The 20,751-nt window shown below is 39.2% G+C and overlaps 2 protein-coding genes across 2 annotated transcripts; both read right to left on the bottom strand.

Annotated features, from left to right (window-relative positions):
• Window positions 1-205: 205 nt before the first annotated feature.
• Window positions 206-9,775, bottom strand: LOC116734102 (NACHT, LRR and PYD domains-containing protein 12-like). Its single transcript, XM_032585262.1, has 15 exons — window positions 9,644-9,775; window positions 8,865-8,944; window positions 8,668-8,781; window positions 8,445-8,582; window positions 7,453-7,554; window positions 7,296-7,377; window positions 6,582-6,807; window positions 4,656-6,447; window positions 4,400-4,573; window positions 3,849-4,022; window positions 3,519-3,692; window positions 2,628-2,801; window positions 2,382-2,555; window positions 1,500-1,546; window positions 206-1,389 (listed from the first exon to the last, which is right to left on the bottom strand). Exons 2-15 carry the CDS (start codon window positions 8,933-8,935, stop codon window positions 839-841), a joined length of 3,993 nt encoding a protein of 1,330 aa, XP_032441153.1. The 5' UTR covers window positions 8,936-8,944; window positions 9,644-9,775; the 3' UTR covers window positions 206-838.
• Window positions 9,776-10,503: 728 nt separating this feature from the next.
• On the bottom strand, window positions 10,504-20,354 carry LOC116734103 (NLR family CARD domain-containing protein 3-like). Its single transcript, XM_032585263.1, has 14 exons — window positions 20,062-20,354; window positions 19,928-19,993; window positions 19,743-19,832; window positions 18,573-18,686; window positions 17,946-18,056; window positions 16,821-16,934; window positions 16,157-16,270; window positions 15,883-15,958; window positions 15,490-15,718; window positions 13,339-15,109; window positions 13,081-13,254; window positions 12,806-12,979; window positions 11,883-11,929; window positions 10,504-11,403 (listed from the first exon to the last, which is right to left on the bottom strand). Exons 1-14 carry the CDS (start codon window positions 20,097-20,099, stop codon window positions 10,871-10,873), a joined length of 3,651 nt encoding a protein of 1,216 aa, XP_032441154.1. The 5' UTR covers window positions 20,100-20,354; the 3' UTR covers window positions 10,504-10,870.
• Window positions 20,355-20,751: the final 397 nt, after the last annotated feature.

The raw sequence follows: 20,751 nt of genomic DNA, 5'->3' as shown, positions 1-20,751 counted from the left end.
CACATCGTTGTTACGTGAGTTTAGTTCAAGCTGATAAAAGATAAACTGTTCCTGCATATTTCTGGAGTAAAAAGCCAAACACATTAGCCTTGTAATTTTCTGAGAAAGTGAGTTTGTGTTTCTTGTTTGCTATAAACCAAATTCCTCAGAATGTACAGAAATGACCAACTGAAGCAAACCAATAATGAATATACAATATTACCAATAAACAGTGACAAATGTACAACAATTTATTTTCAATAACGGGCAGTAAGCGTCACAAAGCGAAAATCATAATTTAAAGCTGCTCCCTAAAGTTTTACCACCATTATTATGTTTATTATGGAAATATATCAGTCACAGACCACTAAGATAGTTCTTAGTGCTCAAATGTTAGTTTTTATTTGTTGTTCGGCTTTTTCTTTATTTTTCTGTTTGTTTGCAAAGCTTATATTTTAGGGGAGTAAAGCAAAGTGTAAAAATGCAACAGCGCCTCCTACTGTCACAACATACTGTGGTCACAGAGTATGGTGAACTCATGATGCGTTTAAAGACGGCTCGGAAAAGCACATTACTAATGTTAACAACAGATTAAAGGGTTGTAATGGCTGACAGACGGTAACGGTTATGTTAACAGATCTGTTGGTTTTCAAACGGTGCTGTTCCTCCATCATAAAACATAAACTGGGATGTGTGGATATCATTTGATTTGATAGAAAACATGACATAGTTAAATATATCTTACTTTTAGAAGTGTAACAGCTTAACTTACCTATTCACATAGAACATTTTTTGTTACGCACAGAGTTATTGCACAGCTATAATTATGTAAAGCTGTTGTATTTATCCTGAAACAGCTTTAAGCTGCAGGTTTCTTTGAAGCTGCTGAACACAGTGACACTGAGGCTCCAGACCACAAACCAAAACTGGGATAAACGGGTTCAGTAAATGTGGCGCAGAAGGTGTAGAGATGCTTCAATGTGTCGGAGGAGACATGGTAGAAGGAGAGCATTCCTGCAGGATGGTCCAGATAAACTCCTACTCTGTGGGCGGCAGAGGAACCAGGGATGGTTGTTTCTCTGTTAACATGCCAGGCAGCGAAACCAAACACGTCAGAGCACTCCAACGTCCAGGACTGATCGTTCCTTCCAAACCTGCAGGCCTCACTTTTTCCACTTCGTTTGATTCCTTTGCAGCTCACGGAGAGGAGAACTGCTCCCTTCCACTCCACCTCCCAGTAACAGCGACCAGTCAGGCCATTTCGGCACATGAGCTGCCAGCAGGTCTGGAATCTGTTTGGATGATCGGGGTATGGCTGCTCATCATCCACCTGTCTAATCTTTGTGTTGTTGTCAGACAGGTGGAGTTGTCTGTTCACTGAATTCATGTCCAGTTCAAGTTCACAGAAATCTGATGGAGAGGGAAAATTAGTCTCTTTAAATATTAACGACTCCAATAATTAAAATGATGTCATAATAGAACAATTCCCAGCTTTATATGTAATTGTTTATGAAACTTACACTTTCTGACATCAGGTTTTAGCCTGTGCTCTCCGCCTTGCTCCAAACTGCAGAGAAAAGCAGAAACAATATTTGGTTTTTATGTATCTCCTACGTAGGTACTGAGACATTTTTGATGAGGGCTTATCATTTTTCTAATTTTTCTATGATAAATTGTTCGCTAATAGAGAGAATTATAACTGATATTTCAAAATCAGATCCCTCAGAAAGTTGGAGGGGAAAAAATAAAAGAATCAAATACCATAAATGTTTTTATCTTAAGTTTGTTTTTTAAGTTTGGTAGTTTTTTCTGTAATTATGTCATTTTTAAAAAATAAAATACAAGTTAAAATTTATTTCACACGGGCATGCCGTGTTGGCGTAGATTTGGAGGCCTTGAGTCCTCGACGCGGCCGTCGCGAGTTCGACTCCCGGACCCGATGACTTTTGCCGCATGTCTTCCCCCCTCACGTTTCCTGTATGCCTACTTTCGTAAAAGGGACACTAGAGCCCACAAAAGACCCCCTGGAGGGGTACAAAAAAAAAAATTTATTTCACATTTTTTCTGATGCTCATTTTCTGATTGGCTGCCAGTCAAATTCATCAAACTGCTTTGCTCCTCAAGCTAGCAGATCTAGCGAGAAATGGAAAAGCATCTGACAAGAAAAAGAGCAAAGGAACTTCTGCACAAAGCCATAAGAACTGTGGGAATTAAATAAACTTTGATGTGACTCATAAAATATTAAATGTATTTTCTTATAATCAAAAGAGAGGGCTGTGTTGAAAAATTGTTTATCTGGTAATAAAGTCTAGAGTTAAGGAAATCTGTGTTCATGAACTTCCAAGAACTTTTCACAATAAAATGTCTTATAATGTTTGCTGGTAGATTGCATGTGGTGATACCTCAGATTAGCCAGTTTCCACAGTGGATCCTTCTGCTCAGAAGACAGCATTTGTTTCCCTACGACTCCCGGATGGTTGTAGCTCAGGTCCAGCTCTTTCAGAGGAGAGGGGTTGGAGCTCAGGGCTGATGCCAGATAGCCGCAACCTTTCCCTGTGACCAGACAGCCTGACAGTCTGGTGTTTGAGAAATATCACGAGTTATGTTTAAGTCTACAAAGAATCATAAACACATCAGAGTGAACTGACCTGAGAGTTTCCAGCTTGCAGTGTGGACTGCCCAGGCCACTGGACAGCTGCTGCACTCCTGCATCTGTCAGATTGTTGTTACTCAGGTCCAGCTCTCTCAGTCTGGATGGCTGAGTGCTGAGAACTGCAGATATATATTTACAGCATCTTTCTGAGAGTTGGCATCCACAAAGTCTAGAAAAATAAAAACATTAAACAGGATTAATGTACAGAGTGAATTTCATGGATTTCAGTTATTTTTTTAAGTCTTATTTTGAATGGCACTTGTTTTTAGCCAATAGTTTTGCTTCTCAACAACTATGCTGAAGATATATTTTTATGTGTACTTCCTTTTTAAAGCAAATTAAATCTTGAAGATGTGATACAAAAATATATAAACAATGGGGGGAATTAATTATTAATTGCATCACCATTTTACACAGTAATTGTAATGGCCCCACTGACATGAAATTCACACCAAATGCTGGTAACAACCTGCAGGTGTTACTCACATTTAAAAAAGTGATAAAAAATTATTCAAGAAAAATATGTAATTAGAAAGTTGTTTTATGATGAAAACAATGGAAAATGCAGTGGACTCTGTGAGGAAGAGTCCACTGCAGATGAGAAAACATATTAAAGTACATTTAGGAGGCAACATTAAACTGTCAGACAAACCAAAACAGACTGGTGTCAGTATTTGATTTGTCCCAGTTTGATCAGATGTGAACAATCCTGAAATCTGGATTCTACTTTCACATAAGTGAAGGTAGGAATAAACTGATGGGTGTGAATTTCATGTCAGTTTCCCAGTTAATTTGCTACATATTTGTCTGGATCTTAATAATAATCTCAACACAAATTGTGAACTAGAGGAACGTGCTAGAAGCCTTAATAATAAAACCAACGAACATGACGGTCTCCATTTGACAGTGTTTGTTCTCCAGTTCAACACAGAGCCGCTTCACCCCCGAATCTCCCAGGTTGTTGTGGCTCATATTCAGGGATCTGAGCTTGCAGGAGGGAGAGCTGAGCGCTGAGGCCAGAGTTTCACAGCTCTGCTCTGAGAGGCTGCATGCCGACAAACTGCAAACACTTTTACAATTAGAATCAGTTTTATTTTAACACATATGCATCTGATTGGACGTACTGCTATCTTACGTTTAAAAATGTTTTCTTTATTTAAAATTTGGGGTCAACTTCTTGAATAAGAAACATTTTGGTTTGCATGCTTTCTCTTACCTAATACTTTCTAGTTTGCAGTATGGACTCTTCAATGCATCAGAAAGTTGCTTCAGTCCGACATCCTGCAGGAAGTTGTAATTCAAATCCAGACTCTTAAGCCTGAAGCTCTTTGAACGGAGACATAAGGAAAGAGTCTCACAGCTCTTCTGTGACAGGTTGCAGTCAGCTACCCTGAAAAACAAATTCAATGGTAAAATATTGCATAGATTATGCAAATACCCAGTGGTTGTTACTGCTAACTGGAAAGCTAGTTGTGCTAACCCTAAAGCAGAAATCATAAACATTAGTTCTGTTAATGCTAAAGTGCTACACTAAGATGGTATTTAGAGAAAGCTAATGCTAACGCTTAAAAAAGTTTGCAAACTGAGTAAATTAGCAATTAGAATTTATATGGAAAAAATGTCCATTAAAAAAAACTAAGTGAACTAAACATTTTCAAAGTTAACAATAATGCTAAATAAAAAATTAGCTCTGCTATTAGCATGTTAGCAGATTGGCGGATGTTCGCCCACCACTGATGTTTATATTGATGACCAGGTGCTTCATACCTCAGTGATTCCAGTCCACATTGTTGACCCAACATCCCAGAAGACAACGCTTCCATTCCTACGTCCTCCAGGTCATTATGACTCAGGTCCACTTCTCTCAAGCAGCAAGTTTGGGAACTAAGGACTGAGGATATAGCTTCACATGTTTTCTCAGAGAGGGTGCAGTCGCTTAGCCTGGAAAACAATTTACATAAAACTCAAAATGATTCTTGATTTGCATTGTGAGAGTTATTTTTGTGCGAGTCCATCCACCTACAGAGCTTTGTTGGAGGCTTTAACCACTGGCAGCAGCATCAGAAGAGCGTCCTCTGAAGCCGAGTATTTCTTCAGGTCAAACACGTCCAGATCTTTTTCTGATGACAGTAAGATGAAGACCAGAGCCGACCACTGAGCCAGAGACAGTTTTCGTGTGCAAAGACTTCCTGATCTCAGATACTGCTGGATTTCTTCCACAAGGGAACAGTCATTCAGTTCGTTCAGACAGTGGAACAGGTTGATGCTTTTCTCTGCAGACAGACCATCACTGATCTTCTTCTTGATGAATTCAGCTGTTTCCTGATTTGATTGTGAGGTGTTTGCTGTTTGTGTCTGCAGGCCTCGGAGTAGCGTTTGATTGGCTGGCAGTGAAAGACCTACGAGTATGCGAAGGACTAAATCAAGGTGACCGTTTGGACTTTGTAAAGCTTTGTCTACAGCAGTTTGGTGGAGTTTTCTCATATCAGGCTGGTTTTTAAAGGCCTTAGATACCCTTTGTTTTGGCTGTTTGTCATCCAGCAGGTTGACACCAGAGTTCACGAAGGTCAGATGGATGTGAAGAGCAGCCAGAAACTCCTGAACACTCAAATGGATGAAGCAGAACAACTTGTCCTGGTAAATCCCACTCTCCTCCTTAAAGATCTGTGTGAACACTCCCGAATAAATTGAAGCCGCCTTGATATCAATGCCAGATCCTGTCAGATCGGTTTCATAGAAGATCAGGTTTCCTTTCTGCAGCTGATCAAAAGCCAGTTTCCCCAGAGACTCAATCATCTTCTTGCTGTCTGGACTCCAGGTTAAATCTGTCTCTGCTCCCCCTTCATATTTCAGTTGCTTTACCTTGCTCTGAACCAGCAGGAAGTAGATATATAACTCAGTCAGGGTCTTGGGTAGCTCTCTTCCTTGTCTGTTTTCCAGAACGGTGGCGCTGATCCAACAGAAGACCGGGATGTGGCACATGATGCGGAGGCTTTGTGACATCTTGATGTGGGAGATGACCATGCTAGCCTGCTTCTGGTCCATAAACCTCTTTCTGAAGTACTCCTCCTTCTGTACATCAGTGAACCCTTTTACATCCGTAACTATGTCAACACACTCAGGAGGGATCTGATTGGCTGCTGCGGGGCGTGTGGTTATCCAGAGGCGAGCGGAGGGAAGCAGTTTCCCCTTGATGAGGTTTGTCAGCAGAACATCCAGTGAGGTGGACTCGGTCACGTCGGTCAGGATCTCATTTTTGTGGAAGTCCAGAGGAAGTCGACACTCATCCAACCCGTCAAATATGAACACAATTTGGAAGTCGTTAAATCTGCAGATTTGTGCTTCTTTGGATTCATTAAAGAAGTGATGAACAAGTTCAACCAAACTGAACCGTTTGTGTTTTAGAACATTGAGTTCTCTGAAAGTGAAGGGGAAAATGAACTGGATGTCCTGGTTGCTTCTGTTTTCTGCCCAGTCCAGAGCGAACTTCTGCGTTAGGAGTGTTTTGCCAATTCCAGCAACTCCTTTAGTCATCACTGTTCTGATCGGTTTGTCTTTTTCAGATGAAGCTTTAAAGATGTTTTCCTGTCTGACAGTTTTTTCTTGAATACGCTGCCTCCTTGATGCAGCTTCGATCTGCCTGACCTCATGCTCTTCATTGGTCTCTCCATCCCCTCCCTCTGTGATGTACAGCTCTGTGTAGATCTGATTTAACAGTGTTGGATTTCCTGCCTTAGCGAGCCCCTCAAACACACAGCAGAACCTTTTCCTCAAGCTAGACTTTAGGTTTTGTGTGCATTCTGTTGCGCAGGTTCCTAAAAAAAGTCAACGAGATTAATAACAGAACCTCTAAATGCAATAATTAATAGTTATTTAAAATAATTTCAGATTTGAAACAACATATGGCTGTGATGTAGACGTGAAACTAAATCAGTTGAAAATCTCTTACTGTTCCACAAACAGTCGGCCAGGTCGTCTTTCCTCATTCTTCTCAGGAACAGGAGCGATAGTTTTAGAAATGTCTCCCTGCTGCCCTTCGCCTGCTCTTGATCTGCAGCGTTTCTCTCATCTTCTTCCTCCTGATTTTCTAGAGCTTCTGAATATTCAGAACTCAGAATCATCTGAAACTTCTGCAGCTCGTTTTTCATAAAAGTCTTAAGGTTTTCCTCAAGCATCTGGAACGGACACGTGTTCAATTTAATTTCACAGACTGTAGAAATTCAGAAACGTGAACAAACTTACAAAGTTGCTGCAACTGAATTTCTTGCATCGTTTTTCTCTGTCATGGTCAACCAGTTACTTCAGGGAACTTTCTATGATAAATCTATTGCAGACTAAATATGCAGCGCTGCTAAAGAAGTTTATTTAGCCTTCAAATGTTACAATAAAAGTAGGAAACTAAACGATGATGGTTTGAGGAAAGCAACCAAAACAGACTCAGATATTTCTCTTTATGCCATTAATTACATTAATCTCCACTGTAGTGATAACAGAGTCTCCCACTTCTGATCACTTGCTGTAACACAGAATGTGGCACCAATAAACCAATAAGGCAGAAAGATACTGTATGTGTCTGGTAGTAATATAAGTAATTAGACTTTACAACTTTAGATAGAGTGTTTTTTCTTTATCGTTTAAGGTTGTGTAATAGTTTGGTTTTTACCTTAAATACAGAGTTTAGCTCCTCTTGATGCTGGACTTTAGCAGATTCACCACCAGATTCATCTGGGAACTCTTGGCTGACGCTGCCAAAGAAGGAAAGTTAGATTTAAACTGATGCCATATAAGATGTAACGTTAACGGAAAATTCAACCATTTACCTGTGATGAAAAGTTTGACATCTGTTTTTAAACTGTGTTGCGATCTCCATGGAAGAGTCGCTCTTCACTGACATGCAGGTTACAGGGGAGGCTGGAGTTTTACTGACAGTAAAATACAATTAGCTCATCAAATTGTAATAGAAACGTGATTCACACAAACTCTGTTATATTTGTTGCCGGTCTTCCAGAAAAAGCATAATCTGTTTCTGCTTTGATCTAATCCGAGATTTAATTTTTCTATTGGAAACTCAGAGGAACGTTTGTTACATTTCAATTAAATAGAAATAAAGTGCTAATTTACATATCTGATTAGGGCAAAACTATCTGTTTCACTAACTTTAATATTCTGTCCAAAGCTTTTGTCTTTCACCAGATTTTGGACTTTTATTCCAATGATGTTCTGTTAGTTGTTCTGTTTTAAACCTTTCCAGTTGGATAGTTGCTCTTTCTGATCCAATATTAATCCAATGGCTCTCCAGCTCTTTCTTCTGCTAGCTGACAATAATTCAATTCAGTTCAGTTCATTTATTCCCAACATGTCATCTGGAGAAACTTTTGGAAAAAGATTATTCCTAGCCAATAATAAATGCTACATTCCAGTTGAATCCAGTTATCAATCAGTGCATGAAGGAATCCCAGCAGGTTCCAGTAACCCACCCAAACTGCAGCAGATGGTTTTCTGTGCTGACTTAGAGAGCAACATTTTTCCCCCTTGTTATCACATTAATAGTTCAAAAACTCAAACTATACACATGGCATCTGAAAATATTACACAAGCATGTTTATTTCTTGTAAAAATAGTCAGAAACTACCTCTTATTATAAATATCAACAAATATTGATCATTTTCCAGAAGCCTGACAATATGTAGACAATGAAAACAAAATAATTTAAGTAAAAATAACTTTTTTCCCCTTAAGAAAACTGTGTACCCACATGACAATGTAAACCTATCAGGTCCATATAACATGAAACACTTTTACACAAACATACCGGGTTTTTATAGAAGGTGGTGGTTTGAAATCCATTGGTTTCTGGAGAGATTTGTCACTTTTCAAAGACACACCATGTGGTTCAAGTCTTGGTTCTGGTCCAGTTCCAGAGTCTTTGCTTTCGTGTTCCTGCTCCAAGCTTTAAAACAAACACAGGTCACTGTTGGTTTGCCTAATGGTGGGAATGTGAGTCACAGAAAGTTAGAGAATAAAACTTTACTTACTGCGTCTTACAAGGCGAGGCACTAAAATCTAAATCAAAGTCTTTTGAACGTTTATTCTTCAGTGGCTTCCAGGTTGGTTCACATTCACTGGAATCTGCCTTTTGTAGGTTTGTTCTTTAACAAATGAATCACAAAGCGCAGAGTTGAAATGAAGTGTCAGAAAAATGGATTAACAGCCAGTCAGATAATTATCTCACCTCTGAGCTTCACCCTGACGCTCGTCTTCCACACCAAGACGTGTTTTAGGTGGCAAATGTCCAGCATTCATTCTTCACACCTTATCACAAAGAATAACATGCTGAGTCATCACTTATGTCAAATTATTCCCTTCAGTATGGCACATATACAGTATTTTTGGTCAGAATATGTATTATTAACAATTAGTAAGATACAAAATGATCCATTTGAGGATACATTATGTTTTAAAATGCTCTAAAACTCTTAAGGTTTGAGTCTCACACTATCAGCATGAATAATTAACATTCATCTTTATCCAAAGTTGTTTGGGAAGTTTTGACACTTCCTGCATTTTTCACTGATGTCAGAAATGATTTCACTGGACTTATTTTTAGCAGTTCTTAAAAACAGGCAACAAGATTCATATGAAACAGTGTCATTGTTTTTAAATTGTTTTTATTGTTTTATACTTGTGCATATGTTTTAATTGTTTTTATCTTGTAACCAGGTTGCTATGTATTGCAAATTTTTTGCCCAGGTTCCTCTTGAAAATGAGATCTAGATCTCAGCCTGGTTAAATAAACGAATATATATATATATATTACCGTCACAGTGTTGTAGATGTTATATAAGAATCACACACAGATGTATTTGTTCAATACTTTATGATTATTGAACTTTACCAAAAAAACATTTCTGTGCAACATTCAAATTTACAAACACACCAAAACCCAGCTTCAAACTACAATGTGAACACAGTAAAACAGATTTACAGATTTCTTTTGACGGATTTTCTTACCTGCTGATTTAACTTTAAGTAGAAATTTGTCGACTGTCCATCGTCTGGAGAGACGGCGCTGATTATTCCTCGTCAGACCAGACGACTGCGTGCATTTTGCTTATCGCTGCTCTCAGCCTCATAACTGCAACGTTAATGAAGAAAACTCGACAGGAGCATAAAACCGGTCTGTCCTGTCATGAACCAAGGAGGAGCTTTTAGGAAAATACTTACAGTTCCTGTTTGTTCCAAAGAAGAGTGGAAACTCCATACTTTACTATAATCTGATCACATGTTCGCCTGCTGCGATCAAAATAAGAGTCCAGAAAAAATCTACAGTAAAATATGTAGGTGTTTTATTACAGTAGTGCAGAAAGTAAAACATTTTGCCATCACTCCGTCAGCAGTTGTTTTTGTAAAATTTAGTAAAGAAAGAAGGGAAATTATATTTTTACTTCATCCGTGTTTTTCTCCATGAACATATATTTTATTGGTGCTTTTGAGATACATTTCAGCCAAATATAATCTATGAAATCCACAAAATGTGTAAAAAACAAAACAATGTGACTAGTTGAGTTAAACATTTTCATGCCTAAAATTTATGTATTTAAGGCATTTAAGTTCCAGCCCTAAAATAAACTTTCCAGGAATGTTTTAAATATTGAATATTGCTGTATTTTTATTATTTTGTGTGTGGAGGTTGTTAGTAAACTCATGTCAACACATTAAAATCAATTTTATTTACAAAGCACATTTTTAAAAACCATTTGTTGAAACAAAGTTACTTTGGTATTGAAACAGATCAACACAAATAATGATAATAATTTGTGTCTACAACAAAGATGTTAATAAAATAATAAAAAACTTGTCACACCACAGAGTCAATAGACACAAAAAGTGTTTTTAATGGAAACTTACAAACAGCCATTTAGAAAGAAAGTTTAATATTTAATTACAACTTGCTCCACAATTTTGAAAAAGGCCGATGGTTCACCCTTAGTAAAACATGAGGCTGAAGCAAATCAGAGATTAACGAAGACAATAAAACATTTAAAAGATAAGAAGAATGACACATTGTTCAAAAATAACGTAAAACAATAATCAGAAAAAAACGTTTGTGGATGTTTGTTCACTGCTCCAAATATTCTCATTGCTCTTTCTATCTCTAGTTTCATCACAATATCAATATTATTTATGCTGTTTTATATAATAGTGACACTGAAAGTGGATTTTCCTTCCTGATGTTCCTTACAGAGAACACAGAGACGCTGAGGAATCAAACCAGAACCCAAAGCCAGGGTACAGCGGCTCGGTGAACGTGGCGTTGAAGGTGTGAAGGTGCGTCAGTGTGTCAGCAGACACTCGGTAGTAAGACAGAGTCCCAGCAGGACGGTCCAAATACACAGCAATCCTGTGGGAGAGGCAGGACTGCGGCAGGGGGATGATGGCCATGTTGTTCTTATGACAGATGGCGTAACCAACGTCGTCACAGCACCTGAGACCCCACGACAGCTCGTTCCCACCAAACCAGCAGTCGCTGCTCAGGCCTCGCCGGGTGAGTGATCTGTAGCTCACCGACACCAGAACCCTCCCACTCCACTCCACCTCCCAGTAACAGCGACCAGTCAGGCCATTTGTGCACAGAAGTTGATTCCATTCGAATCTGTCTGGGTGATCAGGGTACGGCTGCTCTGTGGTTACGATTTTTGCGCTCTTGTTGTTGTCGGACAGAACCAGCTTTCGGCCGGCTGTGTTTGGATCCAATTCAAGTTCACAGAAATCTGAGGAGAGACAAAACAGGCGTGGGCCACCATTACAGTATCTACTTAAAAACGTGCTGAATCATGTTTCTGTTGGGATTAAATAATGTCCAAAGTAATATTTCAGAGAGAATCAAAGCTACAGAAAGCAAAATAAAAGAATCTTTACTGATGAGGCATTCGATCATGAAGAGCATAAAAAACAGGTAACTGTGAGAATGACAAGGCAACTTCAGTTTGCAAATAAGGGATTATAAAATACTTGAGGCAGAAGGAAGTGCAGCTCAAAACATCAGAAGCTGGTTATACTGGAATGATGATGGGAAGAATGTGGACAAGGAAATGAACCCAGGCAACAAATGAACAGATAAGTAGAGGAGGAGCTTAGAAACGTCAACAAGCCATGGAAAAACTATGAAAAAAATAAAGTTGATCAAATATTACTTTAAAGTAAAAATGCATGTGAATAAATTTTCTTCATCATTATTATTGAAACTTACACTTCTTGAGTCCAGGTGTTAGCCACTGCTTTCCACAGTGGTTCACTCTGCAGGAAGAAAAGTAGAAGGGAATTAAAATGTCTCAAAGGGGCTGAATATGTTACCAACAAGTTTCTACACTCAGAGATTGTATGAATGTAGCTTTATCTGCTTTATCAAGTCCAGGGTCAGTGCAGCGTCCCACCAGGACATGTTGGAGAACTTCATGTCTCGCGCTGCTAACAGGACTTTGTATCCACATAGTGAAAGCAGCGATACCTGCTGCAGTATCACCAACAAACAGGCCTTACTGGAATATTTTTAATCAGTTAAATAAGTCGACTTTTCCTTTATCTAATGATTTACTGAGATTCAACTGTACATCTATCCACTCAGACAAAATGAAGACTGAGCTGGACCTGCTTTTCTACAAGAAACTGATCAGATCAGATCTGACAGGCGTATGAAAGTCATTCTGTTCCCAAAGCAAATATTTAAAATCCTTCAGCTTCACCATTAGGGAAAGACAGGCTAAATTAAATTGATTATTGTTATTATTCTAATAATCTGTGCTGCTACATTAAGATGTGCTAAAATGGTTCATACATTTATAGGAGGAAGTTAGTAAGGCTGCAGCTCCATACAAATCACTAAATAATACCTGGCTCAGTCAGGAGCAGGTTGGAAAATAAAGGGAGAACAATCGTTAATGGGTCCAATCTATGAATCGGCGCTTCTCAGTCTGATGGATGGGGCATTCAGGTTGGCCAGGCGAGTCTTCCTCAGTAAACCGGCTAAATAGATTTTCTACAGATCCTGATCAGGGTCAAACTCAGCTGGTTCAGGAATCTGATTCTCCGTTGGATGGAGATCTGGTTGTGTTAACATCTCAAAGTGAGGAGTTGGTTCAGTCAACAAAGATGGGGAGAAATTAAGTTTCAGACCTGAGTGTTTCTAGTTTGCAGTGTGGATCTTTCAACCTGGAAGACAGAAGCATCACTCCTGAGTCTCCAGGATGATTGTAACTGAGGTCGAGCTCCTTCAGGTGGGACGGATTGGAGTTGAGAGCTTTGGCAAGAGAAGCACAGCCATCCTCCGTGATTAGACATCCTGTAAGACTAAAATTGGGATGGGGGTGGGGAGTTTGAAAACTTTACAAGCTTGGTTCAACCAAAGATTTGAAACAAGTGTAACCAGTTGAACACCAGCCTGTTCTGACCTGAGGGATTCCAGTTTGCAGTTTGGACTCTCCAGTCCCACTGAAAGCAGTTTCACTCCTACGTCCTCCAGCTTGTTGTTACTCAGGTCCAGTTCTCTCAGACTGGAAGACTGGCAGCTTAAAACCAGAGACAAAGCTTCACAGCTTCTCCCAGAGAGGTTACAGCCACTCAGTCTGGGATTAGAAAAAACAAAGAGCAGAAAACTGAAGGCTGTTTGAAATGTGAGAGACTGGATATGAAATCCTGTGTGTACCTACAGAGCTCTGTTGGAGGCTTTGACCACTGGAAGCAGCCTTAGTAGGGCATCTTCTGAGGCAGAGTATTTCTTCAGGTCAAACACGTCCAAGTCTTCATCTGATGACAGTAAGATGAAGACCAGAGCGGACCACTGAGCCGGAGACAGTTTGTCTGTGGAGAGACTTCCTGATTTCAGGTACTGTTGGATCTCTTCTACCAGAGAACGATCGTTCAGCTCATTCAGACAGTGGAACAAATTGATGCTTTTCTCTACAGACACATTATCGCTGATTTTCTTCTTGATGTACTGGATTGTTTCTTGGTTGCTTTGTGAGCTGCTTTGTGTTTGTGTGTTTAGGCCTCGTAGCAATATTTGATTCACTGGCTGAGAAAGTCCTAACAGAAAGCGAAGGAACATGTCCCAGTGTCCGTTTGGACTCTGTAAGGCCTTGTCAACAGCGAGCTGATGAAGGAGGGTTGCTGCAGAATCTAGTTCTCCTGTTTCTGCCATCAGCAGGTTGGTTCCAGAGTTGATGAAGGTCAGATGAACATGAAGAGCAGCCAGAAACTCCTGAACACTCAGATGGATGAAGCAGAACACCTTGTCCTGGTACAGCCCTCTCTCCTCTCTGAAGATCTGTGTGAACACGCCTGAGTACACTGAGGCTGCTCTGATATCGATGCCACACTCTGTCAGGTCTGATTCATAGAAGATCAGGTTTCCTTTCTGCAGCTGATCTAAAGCCAGTTTTCCCAGAGACTCAATCATCTTCCTGCTCTCTGGACTCCAGTGAGGATCTGTTTCCATTCCTTTATCATATTTAACTTTCTTTACTTTGGTCTGAACAACTAAAAAGTGGATGTACATCTCTGTCAGGGTCTTTGGCAGCTCCCCCTCGTCTCTGGTTTTCAGCATATCCTCCAGGACTGTGGCATTGATCCAGCAGAAGATCGGGATGTGGCACATGATGTGGAGGCTTCGTGAAGATTTGATGTGGGAGACGATCCTGTTGGCTTGCTTCTTATCTTTAAACCTCTTCCTAAAGTACTCCTCCTTTTTGGAATCTGAAAAACCTCTGACTTCTGTCATCACATCCACACACTGAGGAGGGATCTGACTGACGGCTGAAGGTCTCGTGGTTATCCAGAGGCGAGCGGAGGGAAGCAGTTTCCCCCGGATGAGGTTTATCAGCAGGACGTCCACTGAGGTGGACTCTGTAACGTCGGTCAGGATCGGACTGTTGTGGAAGTCCAGAGAAAGTCTACTTTCATCCAGACCATCAAAAATGAACAAAACGCTAAATTGTTCAAAATCGCAGATTTCTTTGCTTTCTGGAAAGAAGCGGTGAACAAGTTCCACCAAACTGAATCTTTTCTCTTTCAGCACATTCAGCTCTCTGAAGGTAAATGGAAAAGTAAAATGAATATCCTGATTTGATTTGTCTTCGGCCCAATCCAAAGTGAACTTTTGCGTTAGGATGGTTTTCCCAATGCCAGCAACTCCTTTAGTGAGCATCGTTCTGATTGGCTGAGCGTTGTCATTATGAACCTTAAAGATGTCTTCTATTCTGATTGTTTCAGGACAGTCTTGTTTTCTGGAGGTGATTTCAATCTGCCTGACCTCGTGCTCTTCGTTGACCTCTCCGGTTCCTCCCTCTGTCATGTAAAGCTCCGTGTAGATCTGGTTTAGCAGAGTTGGGCTTCCGCCTTTAGCGATCCCTTCAAACACACACCGGAATCTCTTCCTCAGGTTAGACTTGTGTCCTCGTTGATTCTTCGTTGAAGAGGTCTCTGTACAAAGAAAAGACATCTGGAAAATTTTTTATCGTGTAAAATATGACATTTTTCATGAAACAACTGAAGTACCCCAGCATTTAAACGTTTTTATATGATTTAATGCAAACAACAACAACTGCAGCATTAAATACAGGAAACTTCACGAGGTTGGCCTCATGTCCCACTGAGGTGCTGGTATACAGCGGTGGGCACAGTACCACTAATGTGCTAATAGAAGAGCAAATTCTTTAGCATTTTGATAACTTTAAAAATGTTGAGTACATTTTAAAGCTTCCCGTAAATTAATGTTTAAGCATAAATTCAAAAGCACTAATTTAGTTGGTCGTTTTGCAAACTTTAAGTTGATCATGTTTTAAAAGTTAAAATAATCTTACTGCTATGCAGATAATCCGCCAGCCTCTTTTGCTTCATCCTCCTCAGAAAGTCGAGTGTGAGCTTCAGAAATGACTCTCCGCTGGTATTTTCCTGCTCTTCTTCTCCTCCATCCAGCAACTCTTCATTCTCTCTCTGGTTCTTTAAGTATTCATGGTAATCTGGTCCAACAACGTTTAGGAATTTCTCTAACTCTGACTTCACAAAACCTATGATGCTTTCCTCCAGAGCCTGAAACAAAAAGGAAAAACATAAATTAGAAACTATATTTATATTGAATCCACATCTTTACAACATCATTAAATTGGTCCATAAAAATCCCCAAATGATTTATTCCCAGTGGAGCCTCGTAATTTATTGTAACAATAAAGGGTTTAATCTAAAATGGTTCTTGCCTTAAAAATGGAGTCCAGATCAGTTTGGTGATGAACAGACTGAACACTGAGGACCGTTGAGTCCTGCAGCTCATCACTGCAGAAAATGACACATTTTAGCACAAGTTGCTTCAGGATTTACCCAAATACCCAAATCCCTCAGCACAAGTTTAACTGCTTCATTAAGAACGTCTGAAGAAAAGTAGTTTTGATGAGCTTCTTTACATAAACACTTGCTTTAAATTATCAATATGATGTTTTTTAAAAGTAAACAGTTGATAGTTTCTATTCTCACCCGTTCTGAACAGACTGGTGTCCGTCTTTAAATACAGTGATTGGATCCATGGACCGGTCGCTCTTCATGGATAAACAGCTGGATGAGGGTATGGCTGCTGTCTGCTGCTGGATCCTGGTAGAAACAAAACAACCAGAAGTTTACTGACAGTAAAAACATTTCCAAGGAAAACCTAGATGTGTGACTGATTGTTTTTTTCAGAAACACGTTCCTGTCCAGAGACAGACTGAAGGAAGTGGACACTCACACTTTATGTTGAAACCTGCTACAAACAGACGGACAGCGGTACAACCGTACATCTTTGACCCTGAGTCAGAACCAGAACCAGAAAAAGTGGAGCCTCCTGCACGACTATCAAGCATGCAGCAGTGGTTTCTGAATGGTAAATCAAAAATAAAACTCTTTTTCTTTTCCAGCAGCCATTGTACAGCACATACAGCGCTAAAACCATCTGACCAAACATGCTGGCGTTTCATTTGGGTTGCTAGGTGATTGTGGCATCACAAAACATTTATTACCACCCATAAACACCTGGATGGGTTTTTTAGTGTTTGTCCCGTTTCTAGAAGCAGTAGAGACCGAATGGAAATACAAACAGGTTCCCTGTAAAACAATTCTCCTCTGATGAATACAGTGTTTGTTTTTTTATTATTTATATTCTCACTCTTTATGCTCAGGCTGGTCTCCAGTTTTGAAGACAGTTATTGGATCCATGGACCGGTCACTCTTTAGCGACACGCAGCTGGCAGCACAGGAGGAAGATTCCTCCTCATCGATCCTGGAAGAAACAAAACAGCAGCATGACGGAAACCTGGCTGAAACTTTCTGAGCATCTAACAAGAACATCTGCCAGTGATCAAAATGGAGTCTAGCAATCACACTCTTTCCTAAAGGACCAACTGATTTAAACTTTAACTACAGTTTCCAGAGGAAATCCTCTTATGTAATGAAGAAAACATAAATAAACTTTGCTTTAATGTTAAAAGAATAAATAATTCCTCTTGTTTTTACCCTCATCCTTTATTTTTATGCCTCTAATTGGGGGCAGGTTCCCCAACACATGGAACCACCAGCTGGAACATCATTTATATATTTATTAGTTATTTCAAATCAATAGCCACATGCTGCCCGATGCAGATGATTAATATTCACCAGGGGAAAATCTACTCAAAAAAAGGATCAAATGCATTCTATGAAATTGTTAGGACTATTAAACTATTATTATAGATTGATTAAAAGGTAGAACAGACTCACAACCAGCGTTTAAGCTGAACTTTCAGAGTCGATTTCAAATCTACATTTCTCTTTATACGACCTGAGTACTTTATTTTGGAGGGGCGTCAAAATGACAAAAACTTGATCACAAAAATAACTTTTACTGCAACTAGTTTAGAAATGTGTACCCATGTCCTGTTTGGTCAGAAAACCCAAACTGCTCTGCCGAACACACAGTGAAACCAAATCACTGAGCAAAAGCTAAATTGTTTAGTTTGGATATTTTAGGATCCATCTTTAGGTTTGATTAAATGTTCTCTACATAAAGCTCTGCCTTAAACAATGAATAATATCTTTTCAAAATGAAATAGTTAATGGTTCTGTTCTCTAACAGGTCAACCACACAGATGGGAGTCGTTTGAACACGGTGATTGGTTCTATTGATCGATCAGATGACTGATCTCTGCTGCTGGACCCTGACTAAAACCAAGCATGTTTTAATTATGAAACATGGTAACACTTCCACAATGCATCTTAATTTAAGAAAATCAATATGAAAGAATTAGATTCTCACCTGTCGTGTTCAGACTGGTTTCTGTCTTTGAACACAGTTATTGGATCCATGGACCGGTCACTCTTCAGGGAGACACAGCTGGATGGGGACGGGACTGGACTCTGCTCACTTCTGATCATTTAAGCAAAAACAGAAACAGTTTGGACTAATTGGAACAATGAACTGGGCTTAATGCACTGGGTGACCACTGGGATCAACAGGAACTTAATTGTGATAAAATTAAAATGACCTTTTTTATATAAAGTGCCTGAATTGATTTGAATGCAACGTAACGCAAGTCAACCCATCTGGGTTCAGTTCAGTCAGATTATTAAATCATTTTCAAATTTGGTAGAATCTTTTGTCTCAGTTGAATATCCCTTAGAAAGCCTATCTATGCTTAATTCTGTTTAAATCTTTATTTTTATGCTTAGGATCAAAATGTTATTGGACTTTCTGATGATTATTTGGTTATATTTGATAAAACAAATAAGTTTATCTGAGGAAGTTCAGCTGAAACAGTGGAAAAGAGCCGTTTTCATCAGAGTCCTAACAGCAGTTCAGATCAAATTAGTTTTATCCACTATATTATTCTCATTTTGTTATGCAAATTTCTACTTCAGATGATAGTTTCAGTGATGTCTTCACCCTTTATTCTGCAGCTGGAGTTGTTCTTTGAACACGGTGATGGGATCCATAGACCGGTCGCTCTTCATGGACACACCGCTGGTTGGAGACGGGACTGGTGTCTGCAGGCCGACGCTGATGGAAACAAAAAGTAGAGATATTTCTGTCTTCAGAAAGCAGTTATGAAATAAATGTTACCCTCAAAGGAGAAAAATAACAGATTTTACTAAATGTTTTCAATCCTTTTCGTTGAAAACATAAGACAAGCAACACATACTGACGCTTACACCGGAGTATTTAACTGTTCTGGATATTTCTATTGAATAAAATAACTTAATATACATACATTTTCTGATTTTTACTAACTAGATATTATAAATCCTGTTTTTTTTAAATCAGGCAGAAGTAGTCTCTTTATTTGGATGTTATTCAATGTTGATCCAAAAATTTAAAAAGGATTTTGCACATTTGCTGTATTAAAAGAAACATCTAGTTTTCAAAGTTTTTTGGCTCGATTGAAGAAACTTGTGCAAGACTTGGGTAACTTTATTACAAGGTGGTTGCTATATTTTAATATATTATATATATTTTTAATAAATTAGACTATCGCTGATTTGGTTGCAGCAAAGTCAGTAAATGTTGTTCTATGCTGAATCAGTCTAAGGGCCACAAATGGCCCCTGGTATAGAGCCAGAAGTGGGAGTCAGCAAAAACATGAAGTAAATAAATGATTCATAAGGCAGAAAGAGAAAAATTAACCCAGGAAATTAAGGTTTGCTGTATTAATGCAGGATTTCAGAGGAAAAGGAATTCATGATATAAACTGTTAAGAACTGCAATGCTGGGAGTTGAACCCACAACCATCTCCTTCCAATCCCACTAACTGGGATTAAAGTGTTTGCAGTAATTATGAGGACAGTAGAGTGACGTCAGTTTGAGACTTTTCTCTTTTAGCTTGATGAGGAAGTAAAGCGATTAACTGATTAACAGAGCGAAGAAGAAAAGTAGTATTACTTAGTGCATTCTCTAATATATAACAATATATAGACTAATACTCAGGAAAGAGGTCCAGAGTTCATTTTCTAATTCAGTTCATCTTGATGAAGTCATTAGAATATAGAGAAAGTTTCATACAAAATCAGAATGAACCCACAGATTGTAACTGAATCAGAACCAGAACCAGATTCTTACGTTTTTCCACTGTTGAGTTCAGTTTTGTCAAATAAACGGATTTTCTTCAGCCCATCGCTCTTATCGGTGTCTTGTTTCAGTGGTCGGATCCTGAAACAGAAGAAAAATCATAATTATTAATTAATTTAAACTATGTCTTTACTGCATTACTTCATGAATGTGACATAAAAACAGAAAATAATCACCTCGCGTCAGCAGAGGGTTCAAATAATAGTCGAAGACGGTTAACTGACACCTGGCCGAGTTCAGAGCTGTGAAGTGGGAAAATGATGTTTAAACAAAGTGGGTAAGATGCAAAATGTAGACTGAAACATCTTACCATTTGGTCTGGCTCTCATGTTTCCCACACGGATCCATAGCAGAGTTCAAACCTTTACAGAACCAGCAGCAGGATCAGTCCGCTGACAGAACCTGCTGAATCCTCCACAAACATAATATTTCTATCCAAACCAACTAACTATCCACGCTTAGATTATGAACTCGTTTCAACACCCAAGAAAAGCTTCTGGAAGCTCCTCTTCTCTAACCTGTAAAATGAAAATATGCAGACGACTAAAGGCGTCTATGTTTCAGCGTTTTGAAATAAACTCAAAATCTAGTTTGTCTGCTTCTGTCAGAGCTGGGAAAACGTTTCCTGCATTTCTTCCAGACGAGTCAGACACGACTCTAAACTGCTCCTGTTTTAATCCGCAAAGTTGAAAACATGTAAATGATTCCATAATTATTAGGATTTTACATTTTAGAGCTCTAATAAATCAAATGAAACAACAAATCAGTTGCTTCATTTGACGGTCAGATGGTGACGGATATTAAATTATTACTACAGGTAGTTTTTATCTTCAGGCGTCTAGAAAACCACTGAATCAGAGCAAGCAGCTCAAACTGGGGATTTTCATATCATATCATAAGAGCACAGAAACATAAGATGCCGAACCAGTCGGACCTGCGGCTGGGAGTCGGTGTAATTCTGATACAGGAAGAGGAGAAGGAAACTCCTGAGAATCAGGTC

Source organism: Xiphophorus hellerii, chromosome 15, assembly GCF_003331165.1.
Source record: "Xiphophorus hellerii strain 12219 chromosome 15, Xiphophorus_hellerii-4.1, whole genome shotgun sequence".
NCBI classification, from domain to species: Eukaryota; Metazoa; Chordata; class Actinopteri; order Cyprinodontiformes; family Poeciliidae; genus Xiphophorus; species Xiphophorus hellerii.
Note: the sequence above shows the minus strand (reverse complement) of the source record. Positions and strands in the feature narration are given on the sequence as shown.

Coding starts and splice junctions, on each gene's coding strand:
- LOC116734102 (XM_032585262.1), bottom strand. CDS start 8,935: ATGAATGCTGGACATTTGCCACCTAAAACACGTCTTGGTGTGGAAGAC. Junction 8,583..8,667: donor GCCTCGCCTTGTAAGACGCA/GTAAGTAAAGTT, acceptor TTTGTTTTAAAG/CTTGGAGCAGGAACACGAAA. Junction 6,448..6,581: donor GGCCGACTGTTTGTGGAACA/GTAAGAGATTTT, acceptor GACTTTTTTTAG/GAACCTGCGCAACAGAATGC.
- LOC116734103 (XM_032585263.1), bottom strand. CDS start 20,099: ATGGATCCGTGTGGGAAACATGAGAGCCAGACCAAATG. Junction 15,110..15,489: donor GGCGGATTATCTGCATAGCA/GTAAGATTATTT, acceptor TTCTTTGTACAG/AGACCTCTTCAACGAAGAAT. Junction 11,404..11,882: donor AACACCTGGACTCAAGAAGT/GTAAGTTTCAAT, acceptor GTCTCTCCTCAG/ATTTCTGTGAACTTGAATTG.